The 18,947-nt window shown below is 61.4% G+C and overlaps 9 protein-coding genes across 9 annotated transcripts; 2 read left to right on the forward strand and 7 right to left on the reverse strand.

Annotated features, from left to right (window-relative positions):
* Nucleotides 1-55: 55 nt before the first annotated feature.
* Nucleotides 56-415, reverse strand: Q8F55_007316 (uncharacterized protein; the record flags this gene model as incomplete). The annotated part of the gene is made up of 1 exon (XM_069355753.1): nucleotides 56-415. The coding sequence occupies one exon, from the start codon at nucleotides 413-415 to the stop codon at nucleotides 56-58; it is 360 nt and encodes a 119-aa protein (XP_069207824.1).
* Nucleotides 416-1,038: 623 nt separating this feature from the next.
* Q8F55_007317 (uncharacterized protein) lies at nucleotides 1,039-2,328 on the reverse strand (the record flags this gene model as incomplete). Its single annotated transcript, XM_069355754.1, has 4 exons — nucleotides 1,039-1,170; nucleotides 1,226-1,738; nucleotides 1,858-2,231; nucleotides 2,295-2,328. The coding sequence occupies 4 exons, from the start codon at nucleotides 2,326-2,328 to the stop codon at nucleotides 1,039-1,041; spliced, it is 1,053 nt and encodes a 350-aa protein (XP_069207825.1).
* A 2,732-nt stretch (nucleotides 2,329-5,060) lies between these two features.
* Nucleotides 5,061-5,675, forward strand: Q8F55_007318 (uncharacterized protein; the record flags this gene model as incomplete). Its single annotated transcript, XM_069355755.1, has 3 exons — nucleotides 5,061-5,146; nucleotides 5,224-5,364; nucleotides 5,423-5,675. The coding sequence occupies 3 exons, from the start codon at nucleotides 5,061-5,063 to the stop codon at nucleotides 5,673-5,675; spliced, it is 480 nt and encodes a 159-aa protein (XP_069207826.1).
* Nucleotides 5,676-7,198: 1,523 nt separating this feature from the next.
* Nucleotides 7,199-9,025, forward strand: LAP3 (bleomycin hydrolase; the record flags this gene model as incomplete). Its single annotated transcript, XM_069355756.1, has 4 exons — nucleotides 7,199-7,342; nucleotides 7,385-7,577; nucleotides 7,852-8,073; nucleotides 8,112-9,025. 4 exons carry the CDS (start codon nucleotides 7,199-7,201, stop codon nucleotides 9,023-9,025), a joined length of 1,473 nt encoding a protein of 490 aa, XP_069207827.1.
* A 160-nt stretch (nucleotides 9,026-9,185) lies between these two features.
* On the reverse strand, nucleotides 9,186-10,451 carry Q8F55_007320 (uncharacterized protein; the record flags this gene model as incomplete). Its single annotated transcript, XM_069355757.1, has 3 exons — nucleotides 9,186-10,134; nucleotides 10,168-10,312; nucleotides 10,349-10,451. 3 exons carry the CDS (start codon nucleotides 10,449-10,451, stop codon nucleotides 9,186-9,188), a joined length of 1,197 nt encoding a protein of 398 aa, XP_069207828.1.
* Nucleotides 10,452-11,339: 888 nt separating this feature from the next.
* Q8F55_007321 (uncharacterized protein) lies at nucleotides 11,340-13,541 on the reverse strand (the record flags this gene model as incomplete). The annotated part of the gene is made up of 5 exons (XM_069355758.1): nucleotides 11,340-12,618; nucleotides 12,658-12,778; nucleotides 12,822-13,171; nucleotides 13,217-13,355; nucleotides 13,409-13,541. 5 exons carry the CDS (start codon nucleotides 13,539-13,541, stop codon nucleotides 11,340-11,342), a joined length of 2,022 nt encoding a protein of 673 aa, XP_069207829.1.
* Nucleotides 13,542-14,302: 761 nt separating this feature from the next.
* Nucleotides 14,303-15,973, reverse strand: Q8F55_007322 (uncharacterized protein; the record flags this gene model as incomplete). Its single annotated transcript, XM_069355759.1, has 5 exons — nucleotides 14,303-15,131; nucleotides 15,179-15,308; nucleotides 15,346-15,617; nucleotides 15,663-15,795; nucleotides 15,838-15,973. The coding sequence occupies 5 exons, from the start codon at nucleotides 15,971-15,973 to the stop codon at nucleotides 14,303-14,305; spliced, it is 1,500 nt and encodes a 499-aa protein (XP_069207830.1).
* An 888-nt stretch (nucleotides 15,974-16,861) lies between these two features.
* Nucleotides 16,862-17,347, reverse strand: Q8F55_007323 (uncharacterized protein; the record flags this gene model as incomplete). Its single annotated transcript, XM_069355760.1, has 1 exon — nucleotides 16,862-17,347. The coding sequence occupies one exon, from the start codon at nucleotides 17,345-17,347 to the stop codon at nucleotides 16,862-16,864; it is 486 nt and encodes a 161-aa protein (XP_069207831.1).
* A 733-nt stretch (nucleotides 17,348-18,080) lies between these two features.
* Q8F55_007324 (uncharacterized protein) lies at nucleotides 18,081-18,473 on the reverse strand (the record flags this gene model as incomplete). The annotated part of the gene is made up of 3 exons (XM_069355761.1): nucleotides 18,081-18,201; nucleotides 18,251-18,353; nucleotides 18,389-18,473. The coding sequence occupies 3 exons, from the start codon at nucleotides 18,471-18,473 to the stop codon at nucleotides 18,081-18,083; spliced, it is 309 nt and encodes a 102-aa protein (XP_069207832.1).
* Between the last annotated feature and the right edge of the window lie 474 nt (nucleotides 18,474-18,947).

Consider the following 18,947-nt stretch of genomic DNA (forward strand, 5'->3'; position numbering starts at 1 on the left):
CTATCGCCACAAACGGAGGCGCTCCCTGCTCCAAGTCACCTCAGCTACAATGCCGCTAGATGGGCCCGTTCGTGGGCGGCGGGTAGATGCCTGGGCACTTGGTGGGACACTTGTAGTCCTTCGGCGGGCACCCTCCCCAGCACTTGCAGCCCTTGACGCCAGGGCAGGTGGGAGGGAAGATCCAGTCACACATCTCGCCGGTGGGGCAGCGCATCTTGGAGTCAGCGCAGAATTTGCCGCCGCAGCAGGCGCTCTCTCCGACGTTGCACGGGGGGTTGATGCCGCGCTTCTCGACGAAGTCCATGACTGTGCGGATGTGGTGGTCCATGACGGCGCGGATCTCGTGGCCCTCGTCGGCGGGGGCGGCGTGCACCGCGGCGGTGAGGGCGAGGACGGCGAGTGGGATGAGTTTCATGGTGGCGTGGGTGAAGTTCGGGACCACTCGATGGGCACACCTATAAGTCCACCCAGACCGCATCAGCAAGGTTGTCCCGAGTCACAGCGGCGCAGCACATGACGGGGCATGACGGTGCCAAGACACGGGCAGTGAGAACGTGCTGTTTGGTATGGAGAAGCGAGCGGCCTCCCCTGCCCTCTGGTGAAACGTTCGAGGTGTGGCATAGAACGCGGAGGCGGGGATACAAGGTTCAAGCGGCCATTGTAGTGGAGGGGGATGCGGGGAGCCCCGCCGCGATGCTCGTTCCACATCGCAGGCCTGGGCCTTTGCTGCGCGGGGTAGTGCTTCGGACGGATGGTTGTGGCGAGCACTCTGACGGCGATGGTGAGGAGTTGGCATCGTGGAACTGCTCGTTCCGGCGCGCAGGTCAAGAGAACGAACACGTGAGTATCTCGCAGCTGGAACCAGATCCCGTATCAGGTCAACAGCCTCGGCCACTGATGACGAGTGTGCCACTCGGCGCCTGTCCCGAAGCAGCGACCCGAACCTCCCGCACGCCGCACGCTGCAGCCCAACCCCTCCACCACCGCATCATCTTGACCCATAATCATAACATGCACTACTACACTCCTTACGGCCCACTAGAGCTTGGCCTTGGTGGTGATGTCGCCGTAGCCCTTCGTCAGCTGCACCTTGGCCGAGTTGACCATCTCCTCGATAATCTGCTTGGCTGGCTGTACGTCGTTGACCAGTGCCGCGACGTCACCCATGAGCTGGTCGTCGTCAGCACCTGCGCTACCTCTCGCTCCCTCAGCACCCCCAACTCACCCATTTCATGCCCTCGACACTGCGCTGGGGCTTGGACTCGAGCTCGTGGTCGTGGGGCACGATGCCCTTGGCGGTGAGGTCTGCAATCTCCGACTGGCGCTTCTCCTCCCACTCCTTGACGTATGGCGAGTTGTACACGCGCATCGGGCGGCCCGAGTAGATGAGCGTCTTGGCCGTGTCGCCCCACTTTGCGCCGACGAGCAGCTTCTTGTGCGTGGGCGGCGCACCAGCCTCCTCGGACGCGACGAACCGCGTGCCGACCCACACGGCCTCGGCGCCGTACATGAGCGATGCGGCGAGCCCACGCCCGTCAAAGATGCCGCCGGCGGCAATGACAATGATCGGCTTGCCGGTAAGCGGCGACACCTTGCCCCTGCACGCGTCGACGCAGGCGGGGATGAGCAGCGAGAAGGGTACAGCGCCCGTGTGGCCACCACCCTCGCCACCCTGTGCGCAGATGATGTCGACGCCGACCGCGAGCGCCTTGGCGACGTGCTTGGGGTGGCCGACCATCTGGGATGTCAGCAGGCTACCCGGTGGGTGCTGGGCGAGGAGCGAAGGCGACGAAGACGGACGATCGACGATCCACGTCCCCATCCTAGCTCCCCGCTCTAGCCAGCGTTGCAACTCACGTTCTGGACAACGATGCCGTGCTTGTGCAGCTTGTCGACGACCTCCTTGGGCGGGACGCCGACGGCCGAGACGAAGAGCTTGGTGCCCTCGTCGATGATGACGTCGATGAGCTCGTCGAGCTGGCCGTTCGTGTAGTCCTTGTTGGTCTTGCGCGCGCTTCCGCCGATCTGGGGGAGGAGGAGGTCGACGCCGAACGGCGCGTTGGGGTCGTTGAGGCCGGCCTTGAGCGCGCGGATCTGGCTCCGGAGGTACTTTGGCGTCGCGCGCACGCCGCCGATGACGCCGAGGCCGCCGGCGTTGGTAACCGCCGCTGCGAGCTTGGGGCCCGCAGCGACGTTCATGCCGGCCAGGAGGACGGGGTGCTTGATGCCGACTGGCGGCGGCGTGAGCTTGGTCCAATTCGGCGTTGGGCTGCGCGCGGGCGCCAGCTACTCACACAGCTCGGTAACTTGGGTGTGGATGACGGACATTTTGCTATGCTTTCGGGTCGGGTCGTGAGAGAGATGAAGAGGGAGACGAGTGGATGACCCGGTTAGTGATATCCATGGTGGTGAGACCGCGTTCAGTTCTGATGGGGAGCCAAGGTCGGTCGACGAGCATGTGGACAAGGCCATTGCCGGCGAGTCGTCTGCCGAACACCGAGAATGAATGGGTTCGGGCCGACGTCACGACGCGTCCATCTCCCGCGGGGCCGCGGAGGAGACGACACGAGACGGGTCTGCACGTCGCGTGGCCTCAGGGAGGTAGGCAAGCGAGTCTGGCATGCATCTGCACGAACCGAGCTCTGAGGGCTGTCGAATCGCGGTGCATCGATGACGGAGGGGTGGGTTGTTTGTGCTGTATGCTGCTGACGTACAACTGCTGACACCTGTGCCACCCACAACTTACTCAGCTTGATGCTACTCGGCCGCGGCATGGAACAGCTCGTCGATGACCACCGCTTACTGGTGGTACTTCCATCCCACAACCATGTCTGCACGATTACCACATGCAAGGTGGCAAACGAGGTGAAGGAGCCTACGTCTTTGCTTGACTCGAGCAAGTGTCTGATGTCCATCCTCTCCAACCCCTCCTCCAGTTGGCACGACTCGCACAAACCTGTGGAGTAAGAGCTGGCCGCTGGCCGTGCATCCCTCCCTCCCCCGTCCCCCGGGAGCCTATTCGTGATGGTTGGGGGTTGACGGATACCAGAAGAGCGTTGTCAAGCTCAAGGCGTCTATTGTCTGCCGACTTGAAGTGCTCCCCCCAGCCCACACTCCAGTCGGCTTGATGTTGACGGGCCGATGGTTGCCTGCTCCAAAGCGACCTACATTACATTGCCAGGTGCATCGTGCCTGCATGCGTTCATTCTTTGCATTCACACGCTTGCAGTCGCTCGCATACCAAACTGGATGCCCAAGCGCTGTTGTGCGAAGAAGCCGGCCGGCATTGTGGGGATGGCCGAGTATCTATGTGCCCGGCTACTCGGCGCTTCAGGACGGCATCGCCCACCTGGCGTCCTGCTCCTGATCCAAAGTGAGGGAGGCATTCGTACGTCGACGCTGTTACCTCTGTTGCCCCGCATTGGCAGGGATGCAGCCGCGGTCCATCCCCGCAACTCCAGCACTCGTGAACTTGTTCCTCGTGCAGCATTTCTTCCACGGCTCGCACTAGATCAGGGGCGCCACTGGGGTACAACGTCAGCGACTGCACTAGCCTCATTGCAGCAATTCAAGGTTGTCGCCTGCACGGTCAACTGTGAGGTCGCCGAAGCAGGCGAGCAAGCAGAGCCAGCCAAGATAGCGAGCAGGGCAGCTCAATGTCAAGTGACACACCCAGGCGTGCCAAGGATGCAGGATGATGCTGAGCTAGTCGAGCGACAACGACGCACTCTATGGTAACCAGCTGCGCCGCTCAGTAGCGCACAAGGTGACTGCTGCGGTGACGTTCTAAACACCGACATTGTTCTGTTCGGGGGTTGGCACTGGGCTAAGTGCAGCTCGTATGTAGCGATGTGCAGGCTGGAACGCTGGCGAGACCGCGTGCGGGCAACACCAGAGGAGCGAGGTTCCGGTACTAGCGACTTGCGAGGGGGAAGTCTCGACTGAGTCTCGACTGCACAAGTCACCGTTCGTCATCATGACGCATCTGGAGGACAGCTAGACATGATAGCTGAATGCACCGAGTCTGGACATGGCCTATTCAACAAGTGTCGGTGATTCATCCGATACCGGGTAATCACCAACCAGTCGGGGACGATCCCCTCCTCTGGCTCCTCGCGCAAGCCGAGTTGCATGGACTGGTAATGCATTTCGGTTGTGCATAACAAAGCGCTTGGCAGGTTGTGCGCGCGCGTGGTGCGAGGCACACGAACAACAGCAGAAGCGCTGGGAGAAGTCATCTGAATCCCGGACAAGTCGGCGACCAGAAAGCGCATCAAACCGAAGTGCCTAGTACCACACAAACCTTGCACCTGCCTTGTGCTCCTCTCCCCAGATTCCGAGCAGTCACCTCTGCAAAGGCACCAGCCCATGTCGGCGTCCAGGGCTCTGGCAAGGCGGGGCCTTCCGGACTACGCCTGAGGTGCGTCCCAACTGGCATGCAAGTGGCTGAGGCACGGCTCGGCGGGCGTCTGGTAGCCCCTGCATGGCCGAGGGCAAAATGCGGGGCTCTGGACAGAGGTGGGCGGACGGCGACCAACCACACTAGGCCGTTCTCGGTTATGGGTCAACAGGGCCGCTACTAGCGCAAACACGCGCATCCTCGATCATTGAGTGTCCAAACCACAACATTGCTGCGACTTGAGCAGCTGTGCTCTGCACTCGGCGGCGCTGCTCAGTGTGACGACGAGTATCCCGAACGCTAGTCTGCAGGGCTTGTGCCAGGGAGTTGTGCAGCGCAGCTCACCCTTGCGTCCGGGGCCTCACGGCAATTCCACTCCATGGTGATCACGGAGGATGTGCGGCGGCGCCAGAGAGCCACCTACACCTTCACCCCTCACCGAGCCGGCTGACAGACAGGCAACAAGTAGCCCTCTGTGACAGAACCAGGGCTCCGGCAGACAGAAGACGCTAACCAAAAACACAGCCGAGACCTGCTCCGACCAGAGTACATATACCGGACGCCCACGGCCCCTTCGTCAGTCCCCATCACCAACACTTCGCATTCAGAGTCTCGACCACTCCGGTAACCACATCGCATACAGCACACTAGTCTGCCAACCATGAAGGCCTTCACCATCTTCGCCGTCCTCTCGACCCTCTCGGTCTCGGTCCTCGCCCAGGCTCCTCCCTGGACTGGCCCCGTCGAGTGAGTGGTGGTCAAGCGCGCCGCCACACGCTCGCCGCTACGCCTGTTCCCGCATCATCGTGCTAACACCTCCCCAGCCCCCTCAAGGTTGACCCCTGTCTCGCCAACTGCTCCCTTCAGGCTGGCCAGGCGGTTGGCTGTGACCCCACCGACCAGAAGTGTATCTGCACGGACAAGAAGACCGAGTTCCAGCAGGCCGCCATCCCCTGTATCATCTCGTACGTCGGATTGGACCCACCTGGCCGGTTGGAGGACATGCGCTGACATGACGAACAGCAACCAGTGCGACCCCATCATTGCCCAGAAGACTTCGGACCAGGTCTGCCAGTACGGTTTCATCACCACCGGCGGCACCACCTCGCCTCCCGCCGAGTCGTCCACGACCGCTGCCGAGTCCACGACCGCCGGCCCCGGTTCGTCCTCTGGCGTCGAGCCTACCACTGGTGCTCCTCCCACCACCTCGGGCGGCACCGCCCCCACCTGCAAGCCCAAGGCCAGGCGCCGTGCCCACGTCCGCGCCCAGCTCTAAGCTGCGCATCGGTAGTGCCAAGAACAGCCTCGTCAACCTGGGGTGGAGCAATGACGTCGACTATACGGTACGGACTTGGGGGAGTGTTGCGACTCGGTTCCACAATCAATCTCCGGAGGCGCAATGGCGGCTGTTCAACTTTGGCGACAAGTCGGCACCTGTGGGAAGGGCCTTTCACTCGTTATCTGGCGTCTAGCACCTTGATGGTGCCGACTGCCTGACCGGCCCTACAACACTCCCTCGTACGCCCACAGGTTAGACTCTTTTTACAATTGCGGAGTGTGGATGAAAATGATACAGGCAGAGTGTGCGGAAAACCACCAAAATGAACATAAACATAAACACCCTCTATCCCGTGGCCACTCTTCTCTTCAGTACGAAATCTTGTATGGACTTTGAGATATGCCACGACGTAAACACACACTTTGACGCGTCGGCGACGGCACTGACGGCGATGATCATGGCAACTCCCCTCGACATGGACGCAGCGGTCGACGTGCGCAGCTGTCGACGCGACGACATGGATGTTGACAGCGCCAAGGTGTGGCGTGTGGTGGCGCAGTTATGCCGCGGCGCGTTGAAGACGGGTAGTCGCGTCGGTCTCGGTCGGTCGATTTAGCAAGCTGATTGACGAGAGGTTCGTTTCCAACAGTAGACTAGCGCGGTCTACTTCGCTCGTGTCCCGAGATCCTGTGCATAGGACTCCCCGGCACAATCGGAAACAGGGGCATCCGAGTTGATTAGATGCATGCATTGTTTGTCCCTTGGGTGTTGGATGTGGTGGCTTTGGGCGTGGGGGAGGTGGAGGGAGGTGGTCGTGCACCGTCAAGTCAGTGGTGTTTGTTTGGATCAGCGCCAAGTTGTCGGATCTTCTGCCACGCCCCTCGTCAACATCATCCTCACAGCCCCAAGGTGCTTCAGCATTTCAAGCGCCGTGAAGGCGCGACTCCCTTCAAGGTCTGCGATTGCTCGCCAGCGCCTCGGAGCGAGTCGGAGGCGCGCGCACCCACCGCGCGTCGCAGGACTGTGCTCCAGCTCCGATGTAATGTAAGTGGGAAGAAAGCTAATGGAAGTGGAACAAAGCTTATGGGAGATGTCTACCAAGTCGTCCGACAGCGCGGGGGCATTAGCATGTTGGTTCTAATCACTAGCTCCGGGAAAGTGCGGGGATGTGGGGAACCTCGTCGAGCCATTGCCAGCCTGATGACCCACGCGGGGCATCCAGCCAAAGGCCAAACTGACCCTGCTTGCAGTCACAGGCGGCCGATAATACAGTGCGTGCCGACCCTATCGGTCATGCCCGTCGAGGTCGTCATTGGCGAATGGCGACGTCACAGCTCATCGCTCACGCGTGTGACTATCAGTGGCCGCCGTCTGTGCCTACGTTAAGCTTGTCTTACAGCTTCACTAGTGCTTGCCCAACCCGCCTGGATCCCCACAACTTGCTGCTCGCCACCGCCCCTCACGAACCACAAATAGCCACAGCGATGGGCAGCTCCAGCTCGAAACCCACCCCATCCGCCATGACCCAGACCCTCCCCGAGAAGCCAGAGTACAGCGAGAAGCGCGGCACAGCTGCCCCCGCCGACAGCTCGCTCGCCCACATCCAGGCGTTTGAGTCGGTCGACGCGGACATCTTGTCCAAGTGGGACGCTGAGAACGAGCAGGTGGGTGCCCGCGGTCGAGGGGACGGGCGCTGACACCGCCAGGACCCCCGGTTTAAGCTCGCCCGCTTGGTCCTCTCCAACGCCGACCCGCTCGAGTCGCTCAAGGACCGCAGGGCGGTGATTGACGACGACAAGGTCTTCAACGTCAACCTCAAGGGCGTCAACAAGGACGGCGCGTACCCCGGCCCCATCGTCAACCAGGCTGCGTCGGGCCGCTGCTGGCTGTTCGCGACCAGTGAGTGGTGTTGCGGCTGGGCAGTGGGAGCCGCTTCTGGGTGGGAGTCGTCCTCAGCGGTTCCACAGGCCTTGTCCCAGTGCACGCAGCGCCTCGTCGTGTCGTGTGACAATGGGCCCGGCCCGCCGTGGGACAAGCGGCGTGTTGCCGCACTCGTCCGGCCCGCGAGGCCGCCAACCTTGTCCTACATCCACCTCCTGCATACATCCACCCCCCTCCCTCCCTCCATCCTCCTGGTCTCTCCCGTGATTCCCCAACGACGCTGACCTCCCAGCCAACGTCCTCCGATACAACGTCGTCGAGCAGCTCAATCTCGGCGACTTCCAGCTGTCCCAGGCTTACCTCTTCTTCTATGACAAGATCGAGAAGGCCAACTACTACCTCGAGACTGCCATCGAGCTCGCCGATGAGCCCCTTGATGGCCGTCTGTGGTCGTTCCTCAACGCCTCCCCGCTGAGCGACGGCGGCCAGTGGGACATGGCCTACAACCTCGTCGGTGAGTGAACCAGTTGCACGACCCAGCTAACCCACCAGCCAAGTACGGAGTCATCCCACACTCGCTCTTCCCCGACTCGTTCTCCGCCGCCGCGTCGAGCAAGTTTGTCGGCATCCTCACCCACAAGCTCCTCGAGTACGGCCTCTCGCTGCGCGAGGCCGCACGTCCAACCACTCCCGGCGTGGAGCCCGCGTCGATCGAGACCCTCCGCAAGCTCAAGACCAAGTACCTCGCCGAGGTCTACTCGACTCTGTCAATCACGCTCGGTACGCCGCCCAAGGCAGACGAGCCCTTCACGTGGGAGTACTACAACAAGGAGAAGAAGTTCAACAGCTGGACCGGCACCCCGCGCGAGTTCTACGCCAAGTACGGCATCCGCAAGGGCCTCGACCCCAAGGACAGCTTCTCGCTCATCAACGACCCCCGCAACGAGTACGGCAAGCACTACACGGTCAAGCACCTGGGCAACATCTGGGGCGCTCCTCGTGTCAAGTATGTCAACGCGCCGACCGAGGTCCTCGAGGACGCCGTGATTGCTGGCATCAAGGCCAACACGCCGCTCTTCTTTGGCTGTGACGTCGGCAAGTCGCTCGAGCGCAAGAAGGGCATCATGGACCTGCGGGTGTACGACGTCGAGGCTGGTTTCGGCTACAAGCTCGGCTTGAACAAGGCAGACCGTCTCATCACGCGCGTCAGCTCGGCCACCCACGCCATGGTCATCACCGCCGTGCACGTCGACTCGAACGGCCGCCCCGTGCGCTACAAGGTGGAGAACTCGTGGAGCAAGACGGCTGGCGAGGACGGGTGGTTCATGATGACGGCCGACTGGTTCCGTGAGTACGTCTACCAGATTGTCGCGCCGGCCTCGCTCGTCGACAAGAAGTGGGCCGACGTCCTCAAGCAGGAGGCGATCGAGCTCGAGGCGTGGGACCCGATGGGTGCGCTCGCGTAGGTTGAATCAGCAGAATAGGAATAGGCAGTACGTAGATGTGGGGGTAATGCAACAAATGAAGCGATGATACAACATCTCATGAGTGTGGTCGTGCATAGATACGGAGAATAGTTCACGGCAAATGAGACAAGGCAAAGCCCGGAGGAGCGCAGCGGCTGACCTAGTCGTAAAGGCCGTCCCACTCGTCCTTCTCGTCGTCCTTGAGCCTGACGCCGTTCAGAAGGATGATGGGAGTCGGGATCGTGGGCTCCCCCTCCATCGGGCCGGCGGGCGCCGACCCAGTGTTGACAGGGCCCGTGTAGTCGTTGCGGTACGCGATGGGCCAGCGCGACTGGTCGGTCTTGGTGTGGCTCTTCTGCGAGGTAGAACCGCGGGTGTGGTCGTTACGGTACACGCTGGGCCAGGCCGACTGGGCGGTCTTGGTGTGGTTCATCTGCGAGGCAGCACCGCCGGTGTACGGGTTGCGGTACGCGTCGGGCCAGCCCGACTGGTTGGTCTGGGTGTCGCTCATCTGCGAGGCAGTACCGCCACCCGAACCATTGCGGTCGAGGCAGAGCCCACTCTGGTTGGCAGGGGGAACGTAGCACGGGTGGGGCTGGATGGGCTCCTGGTAGCGGGGCTGGGCCGTCGGGAAGCAGGGGTAGGGGTTGATCTGCGCCGCGAGGTCGTCGTCGTCGACATCGGTTGACGAGAGCATCGAAAGCCCCGAGGAGACAGAGGTGGTCTCGGTGTCGTACCCGTCGTAGCTGGACGCCTCGGGGATGGTCGCAAGGCGAGGGGGGTACTGCGGGAGGTCGTTGAAGTACGCCTGGATAATGGGGTCGATTGCGGGGGCGCGGTTGACGTATCCGCCGCTGAGGCGGAGAATGGCGTCGGCCTCGGAGTAGGACATGAGGTGATCGGCACGGCGGGGACCGGCGCGGTGGTTCGCACCCTGGGGAATGGGACGGCTCGCGTAGGAGTGGCTCTCGCCGTTGGCCTCCGAGGAGCTGGTGCGGGCGCGCTTGACATTCTGGTAGCACACGGCACGAGCACGAGGCGTCGACGTGTTGATGCCCTGGCCTGGGGAGCCAGAGGGGGGCGCGCGGATGAAATTGGCGGCACGGTAACTGGGGTGAGTGTGGTCCAGTGTTACGACTCACTCGTCGCCGTCAGAACGGAGTGGGATACCGCTGAGAAGCGCGTCGCGAATCTCGACCGTGTCGCGGTGCGTGAAGAGGACGCTGGTGCCGAAGATCATCTCGAAGCGTCCCTCATCGGTGGCGAAGTCGACGCTGCCGATGTGTGCTGCGCTGTCAGCGGTGCCGCGGCGTCGAGACATACGGAGGCCATGGAGCCACTCAACTAGGACCTTCTCGCTGTACGAGTGCGGGCCAGGAATGTGGTTGACGATAATCCAGCGGTCGGGGAGCTCAGTAAGCGACATTGTGGGTTGGGGGATGGAGAAGAGTTGAGGGTGCAGAGAGAACAAATAGAGGGTGCTGCACCGCACCATGCACCGTTCGAGTCGGGGCTGGCGTGGTGCGTGCGGGAAGCCACACACAACAACACACACACGCAAAGCCCAGTGATTCTGCGTGCGAGGACGCCACGAGGCCGCCGACTCGCACGCACTCGCCCTGTTGCCCCATGGCTTTGGTGGCTCCGCCCGACATCAGCGCCAAACCCCCGCTGTGTTTCGCCGCTGTGTAGTGCTGTAGCATGAGATCATTGCGAGCTCACACCATCGACAGTGGTGACTGGATGCGACGGCATGGAAGTGGCGGTGGTGGTGGCAGATCCACCCACCGTGCAAATGGCGTTTTTGGTATCGGCCCGAGACTCGGCAAGCCAGCCCGACTCCACCCAGTGCATTGTTGCGGCTGCCCAGCGTGCGAGAAAATTGACATAGCAGTTGTGCATGTGGGGTTGGTATCGACACCAGCGCTCGGCGGTCATATGGGGCATCGAACAATAGGTTGCGGGTGTGACATTGCCGCTACCCTCGCGTTCTCCGTCCTCCGTCCGTCTCCGTCCTCCGTCCGTCTCCGTCCTCCATCTCCGTCCTCCATCTCTGTCCTCCATCTCCGTCCTCAGTCTCCGTCCCCTTCCCAGAGTGGTCTGGCGGTGCGGGACCAAACACTGGGCGGCATGGTGGAGCAGATGAACCTGGTCTTCGGCACTCACCCTTCGTCCCAGCATCAAGCTACTCTGACACTATGCATCTGCTACATGACAAACTTCCAACTCTACCTAAGCGCCGCATGCAGATCGCCCAAGATCCAAAAGTGGATTATCGATCAGATGTTGGGTGACAGCCACGAGACGGGGCGATCTACGCGCCGCTCTGCTCAGCACCGACAAGCTCCCAGTCGTGGGTGCCGTCGTTGTCGCCCTCGGTGGTGGTGTTCTCGGGGCCGGCAAGGGCGCCAGCGACAACGCTGGTGAGGCCGCTAGCAGCGACAGCGACAGGCTCACGGGCGTTGCCGGTGCCGCCGACGTGCGCTGAGTCGGCAGACGAGGCCTGAACGGCAGGAGCAGTGTCCTTGATGTCCTTGGTGCTGGTGGTCACGGGGGTGGCACCAGTGTTCTTGTCCTTGTCCTCCATGGACGCGGTGGGCGTGGACGCCGGCTTGGCGTCGTCAAACTTAGGGTTCTCGTCCGTAGCGACAGTGAAGGCAATGTGGATGTTGAGGAGGGCGGGACCAGTGGCCTCAACGTCGCCCGAGGCGGCGGGAGCGTCGACCGTGTTGCTGATCGCGACCTGCGCGTCGGCGGTGGTCGCGTTGGCGGAGGTGGACGGCTCGTCGTCGGTGTCAATGACGTCATCCTCATCCTCATCCTCGAACTCGATATCCTCAGCCGTCACCTCGAAGTTCGGCTCGGGCTCCTCCTCCTCCTCGGCATCGTCAAACTCGATGTCCTCGGCCGTCACATGGAACGGGTTCGGCTCCGTGTCCTTGGCCTCCTTGGGGTTAAAGAGGCGCTCGTTGTAGTCGACGCCTTCGAAAAGGATCTTGCCGCCCCGAACGACGGCATCGGTCGTGTGGAACTCGTGGTGGTCGAGCTTGGCGAGCTCGAGGAGCAGAGCAGCGCTGAGGCCGTTGGAGGAGGACGGGTCGTGGTTCTGGGCAGCGCTCTCTTCCTGAAGGGGCTGGGTGACAGGGATGCTGCTCATGGCATCGGCGTTGAGGTTGGTAGTCTTGGTCTCGGCGTCGATGGCGTTGAGGCTGGTGGCCCCCGCCTCCGCAGCAGCCACGATAGCCTCGAGGTTGGCCACAGTGTGGGTGGCAGCAGTAGCAGTGGGCGCGGGGGAGTTGTGGGTGAAGGTGACCTCAGCCGCGTTGTCGCTGGTGAGAGCCGCGGTAGCGCCGGAGACAGTGTGGTTGTGCTCGACCGTCGCGACAACCTTGCCGTTGGTCACAACCGTGACCGTGGCGAGGACATCGACTGCGGCGACAACCTCGACCGTGGCGACGACATCGGCCGTTTCGACAACTGCAGTGGTGGTGAAGACACTGACTGCAGCGCCGTCGTTGGTGGCGGCAGCCTCGGCAACGGCAGCCGTCGACTCGGCGGGGGGAGTGTCGGCGGTAGCGTCGATCATGATCGGCCTGTTGTGTCAGCTCTCGTTTGCATGCTCTGTCACTTACTTCAGGCAGGCGGCCGCAGCACCAATCTTGCTCTCCCAGTCCTCGTCATAGGGGTCAACGGAGTCGATGCGAAGACACGCCAGGCCCTTGCCTGGGACCCAAGTATACCAGAATCGTCCAGCTTCATTTGTCAGCTTGGCAGTGACAAGATTGATCAGACTTACCGAACTGGTTCTTGAGGTTGTGCACAAGTTCGTTGAAGTCGCCGTCTGATGGCTGGGAGTCGACATGGACGCTGGCGTAGTAGCGCTGCGAGCAGTGGTGGCTCGCAGCAATGTCGGTGTCGAATGTCATCCACCCAGTGTTCTCGGCTGCCTCGGCGGCGTACTTGCGAGCATTGGCCTGGGCGGCGTCGTCCCACTGGTAGGAGATGCTAGGCTCGGGGGCAGCCTCGTTACTCCACTGGTCGGGGTCAACATCACCCGCGCCATCCCACGAGCTGCTGCCCCAGCCTCCACCGTACACCTGGGCCCCTATCTCAGCGACAGGGTCGAAGGTACGGGGCACCGGGGTTCTGTTGCGTCAATGTTGACGCCAACTGGCCAGACGGTTCACTCACCCCTTCTTGATGATGGTCTTGCGAACCTCCTCCTCGACAGCCTTCTGGGCGGCGAACGTGAAGTAACCCGAGCGGATGGCGATGACGACGAGGAAGCTCTCGTTGTGGACCTCGTTCCAGCACTGGATGGTGGCTTGGGCTGGATGAATCGGTCAGCGCGTTGGAGGATATGATGAGGGCGACCCAACTCACCGGTAGCAGGGAAGCGAACAAGGATGCGGCTCTTGAGCGACTCCTGGTACTCCTCGAGGATGAGGAGACCAGGGACCTTCAGATCGTAGAGCTGCGTCCTACTCTTGGTGTCGTATCCAAGCGTGAATGGCATATTGGCGGCTGCTGAGGGCGTTGGGCGAGGAGGGGAGTGTGGTGTGGCCGCGAGCGGCGGCGGGAAAAAGTTGGTGGTTGGAAGAGTTTGGTGAGAGGAGAGGAGAGAAAAAGAAAGAGGATTCGACTGCAAGAGCGAGTGGGTGACGACGAGTGAGTAGAAAAAGTGGGATGATGTGAGGGAGCGGCGCGTCGAGGGCGCATCGGGGGGCGTGGTGACAGGATTGGCGCGGATGGATGAGCGTGCGGCGTCGGCTCCTTGAACGGCAGGCGCGAGTCGGCGGTCAACAAAGGAGATTACGGGGTGGCGCAGTGGCCGACGTGCAGTGCACGCCAAGGCTTGCCTTGTACTTGCTCTTCTCCTTTGGGGGCCTTGCGCGTCGTCCGACCTGGCGTGCTTCTGTCTGCTTCTCACGGCGCCATGCCCCCACTGGTCCGTGTCCTCGCGTCAAGCCATGCTTCAACCCGCCTTCGACAGGCTCCCTCATGGCTGCACAGACCGGTGCTTGGCTTTGCGTGCCGAGCTAGTGGATGCAGGGCTGGTGGGAAGCGATACCCCACGTCGACTGGGGGACGGGTGGGGTGTGGCAACAAGTGTGGCGCATCCTCGCGTTCCAAGCCACCACCTTCAAAACGAACTGCATAGAGTGGTGACGTTACGGAGAATAGATCAGAATGGTATATAGGGGCGCATGAGTATGCGCCGTAACTTCTGCAAAAGGCTCGAGCTAACAGAGGCAGCGGTGCTTGCGCATAGAAACCTCAGTTGGCATCCTCCTCATCGGTGCCCGAGGGGTCCTTGTGAGTCTTGTGGTTGTGGGCGGTCGAGTCGGCCTCATTGGTGGGGGACGAGGTGAAGTCAACCTCCGCAACCTGGCCCTCGCCAACAGTCTCCACAGCGTGGGGCTCGCTGCCGACTGTGCAGTCACCGCCATCGTTGGTGTGGTCGCTCCAGTCGCACCATTCGTCGTCACTGAAGTCACCAGCGGTGTCGTTGCTGCTACCATCCGTCGCGGCAGATGAGAAGTTGGAAGTGAAGTGGTAGTGGTCGTTTGCGGCGTCAAGCTGCATGAGGGCGTCGAGCTCGTGGTACCAGTCCGAGGAGTTGCCCTCGACCGCGCTGGCGTTGTTCTTGACCACCTCCTCGTCCTCATCCTCGTCCTCGTTCTCGGCGCGGTCAGCACCGTGGCTGTCGCCCTCGGCCTCGTCGCTGTACTTCTGGGGCCCGTCGGTACAGGGGGTGGCAATGTCGTGCGCGAGCGGGCGCTGGTAGTTCTCCACCTCGGTGGTGCCAGCCTCCTTGTTGCCGCCGGCGACGTCGGTGGCGTTGGGGTGCTCCGACGCCGTCGTGATCAGGCCCTCGTTGATGCTCTGAGTGGCGGCGGCGACACTCTGGATAAGGCCCATGAGACCCTCGATGTCGACCATCTCCAAAGCCTCACAGAGAGGGATCAGGAGACCCTTGGCCTGGAGGTCCTCAATGACGGTAAAACTGTGGGCAGCAGGCTGAGCCGGGGTCGAGAGGGAGCGGTCGACGACAGCGGCCTCCGGGGCGGGGAACTCGGCGTCATCCTGGTCGGAGACGTGGGCACTGTGTATGTCAGCACGCAAAGTTGGACTTGAGGCGGGTCAACTCACAACGTGCCAAACGCCTCCTCGACAATACTCTTAGCCTTGTCCTCCCAGTCGTCGGGGACGTTCCGAACTGTCTGCATCTCGATGACGATGTGGCCGGCCTCGGGGACAAGCTTGTACTTGAACATGCCCTCTGTGAAACGTCAGCACAGTCGAGTCATGGTACATACTGAAGTGGGAGCCGAGCATGTCCTCGAACTGGTCACGCTGCTCGTCAGTGGGCGAGCAGCTGCACATGACGGTGGTCGTGAACATCATGAGACCGTAGGAGCCGGGAGGGTTGTGCTCGCTCGCGAACACATTCCACTCGGTGATGGCCTTGCGCTCGCCAACAGCAATCGAGTCGACGGGGATGAGGGGGGCATCCTCGACATTCTCGTCCCAGCTGTTGACGTTGTCGAGGCTCTTGTCAATGGCTGGCCCATCCTCCTTGAGGAGGATGCTGCAAGGTAAGCTGTGGTCCCGCTTGCGGAATGGTCAGACGCACCCAACCTTGTCGAGAGTGCGGCGCATTTCGTTGAGAATGTACTCCTTCTGCTCGTGGGAGAGCTTGCCATCCAACCAGAGGTTCACAAGAACTTCGAGAGGGTCGTCGGTCCTGTAGCAAACGACCCCCTCGTCTGGCGTTGTCAGCATTCGCGTTTCGATTCTTGGCAACAAACGGGTGATGCCCAGCCTAGAGGAAAGACGCCTCCCCAGTGACTCGAGCTCCCAGTAGCTGTCGACAGTTCCAGGGGCCGCAAAGGTGTAGAAGTTCTTTCCGTCGCTGAGGTCGCAGTCGACGCGGGCGTACGGCATGGCGGCGGTTGTTCGGATTGGAGGGGGTAGGGGGAGGGAGGGGGTTGTTGTAGTAAAGGGTAGTGGTAGCAAAGACAAAAGGGTGGCAATGGATAGAAGCAGAGAGAGAGAGAGAGTAGGTTGAGTGACTGCACAATCGAGTCGTCGCAGAGGCGAGGCGGGGCGAGGCGTCAATCCCAGCCTGGCTGTGCACCCAACAATCCGCGCTGAGCCACCACCAGGGCCACCGCTCGTGCACACACACGCAACCTGCAGCAGCATCCAGCGGCAATGTCAGGCAGACAATTTGCATCCTTCCAGTCACTCACTGGCTGTCGCCTTTACAGCTTGGCGTGCATGCTGGGGTGGGTTGAGTGAATGCGCCGCCCGCCCGAGCCAGGTCCGCCACGAGAAGCACGCGGCCCGTAGCCGTCCACCATGCACACATCTTAACAAATCAGCGACTACAGCAATTTTTGGCCACTCTGATTGATGCTAGCAGTGCACTGGGACCATAAGTAAGCATGCGGTGCAGCAGCACCGACACAAAAAAATGATTGTGCTGGGGCTGGTGGTGTGCCTGGTGGTGGCGGGTGGTTGGGTCGTTGGTCGACTGACTGGTTGGCCAAACTATGGCGCTACGGACGGCGTGCATATGTAGGTACATGGCGCTAGAATCAAGGGATAAAGGGGTAAGGGGGGAGCGCGTGCTTGATTGACCGGAGGTGGATGTTGACAATGTGCGTGTCGTCATGTGCGAGCTGGTCGTCGACCGCCGTCTCGTCGCCATCGACAGCCTTCGCCTCGCCATCGCTGCTCGACGTCGAGGCAGAGGCGGTTCTCATCTCTACACGCTTTCGTAACTTCCTCCCCCCAAGCAGTCTCTTCCTCACGGCGACCAGTGCTGCCCTAGTCAGAACCGCGCACCGTGTCGTTGTCGTCGTCGTCGTCGTCGCCGTTCCACTCGGGGAAAGCAATCCAGTGCACATCGTCATTGATGCCGTCGCCGCTGTCCATAACGTCGCTGTATTCGTTCGTTCCGTCGTTGTCGTCGTTCGTTCCATCGTTGTTGCTGTCCGGTCCCTCGCTGTGACTGTAGGTTCCGTCGTTGTCACCGTCCGCGTAGCCGTTGTCCCATCCAGTGGTCGGCCAGTCGTTGCAGTACTCGGCCACATCCCAGCCCTTCACAGAGGTACGCAGGGGACCGGGCGTACCCCAACCCCCGCCGCCGTAATCCAGCGCGGCCCCACTGCGTGGACGCCTGGGAGGTAGCCTTCCGTCCATGCGGTTGACATGCTCGTGGAGAATGCTTTCCATCCCGTCGCGCCACTCAGGCTTCTGCTTCGTCTCAACCGTGACGCAGACATGGTGCTTGGAGGTGTAGTGGTTGTACATCCACATCACACTGGCTCCTTCTGGTGCTTCTGGGGCACGGGTTTGAGCTCGGCGATTCACGGATGGGCCAGTTGTGATTCACCAGCTTGAAAACTCTGCACGATCTGCCTTCCGTGTTCCGACAGAGCCGTCTGAGTGACAGGAAAGCGGCGTGGTTGCTTGGAGAAACTGTAAGTGAACGTGCCGTCGCGATTGTCGCTGGGCATGGTGGGTAGAGTTAGAGTACGAAGGTGACAGGCAGTTGCAGTTGCAGTTGTGCACGCATGTCTGATTTGGCAGGGGCATGTAGCGATGGTGAGAGAAGAGCGGGTGGCGCGGGGTTGGTGGTGCGTGCACACACTGCAGGTACCACCCACGCACACTTGCTTCTGTTGACCGGGTCAACACCACTCGGACGGATCCGCTCGACGGCGTAAGCCGAGAAGGGAGTGAGAGTGGTACGGGCACCTCTGCAGGTCACCCTGATGCAAAGGCGGAGAGTCAGTCAACTGTTGTGTCCCGCTGGGCCTCTGGGGCGAGGAGGGAGGGTGTGGTTTGCCCGCGGGTGGGCGCCAAATGAGCCAGCGGCCACGGCCTGGCGACGAGGAGCAGTGCACATGTTGATTGAGTGGAGAGACCACCTCGTCAATGGGCGCGGTTGAGAGAGAGAGAGACTGGCCATGAATGATGCATAGGCATACTGAGGTCTCGATGGAGTCTTTTTGCCAGAGTTGGGCACTGAATGCCTTGGCGCTTAGTACTCGACGTCGAAGTCGTCGAAGTCGATGTCGTCAGCGTCCGAGTAGTCGGCGTCCGAGTCGTCGTCGTCGTCGGCAACACGAGTCATCTCCCAGTCCTCATCCCCGCCAAACTCGCTACAGGTGTCAGCGCTCGCCGCTCATTCTCAACAATTGACCAGCTCACCTGAGCATGAGCTGGATAAGGCAGTTGACAAGAGGCTCCTCGGTGCGGATCGAGAAAGTAACAATAGCCGGGTCGTCGTCGTCGAGCTGCATGATCGAACAGACTGCCTTGTTAGCTGGGCGATACAACATTACGCACCGGTGACATGGCAGTGGAAGGACTGGGCGTACCACCAGATAGCCTCGGCGCGGGTCATGACCGCGGTGTAGGACCAGGAAGGCATGTCGAGTGCAACTGGTGAAGTGGGGGGTGCTTGCGAAGAGTTGCACAAAGAGTGCAAGTTGCTTGATTGTCGCAGGTAGGCAGGTGCGTGCGAGCGCGCGAGCGGGCGCGCGAGCGGGTGCGACTCGTCGAGCGCCAGACTCGTGTTGGGTTTTCCACGTGGCGGGTGTGTGTGTGTGCATGGCACCAGGTACCTGCTTTGGACAGGCAAGATGACAGGACGCAGTTGTATAAGCAGTCCTAGTTGCCTTGTGACCTTGTCCATGCAGAGGAGCATAGATCTCGCGAGTTGGCTGGCGTGTGGGTCAGTAGCACCACTACACAACGGGATGGTGGGCCCGTAGGCAAAGCCAAGTGCCGACAACAGCGCCTCACTCACCAAAGCACCAGTGGGCCATGCTTTAATCCACCTTGTAGACACCGTTGTCCAGTTGAGGATCGCCATCATGTTGTTGTCAAGGCAAGCTTTGGTGCT

Source organism: Vanrija albida, assembly GCF_041260175.1.
Source record: "Vanrija albida strain AlHP1 chromosome Unknown contig_5, whole genome shotgun sequence".
NCBI classification, from domain to species: Eukaryota; Fungi; Basidiomycota; class Tremellomycetes; order Trichosporonales; family Trichosporonaceae; genus Vanrija; species Vanrija albida.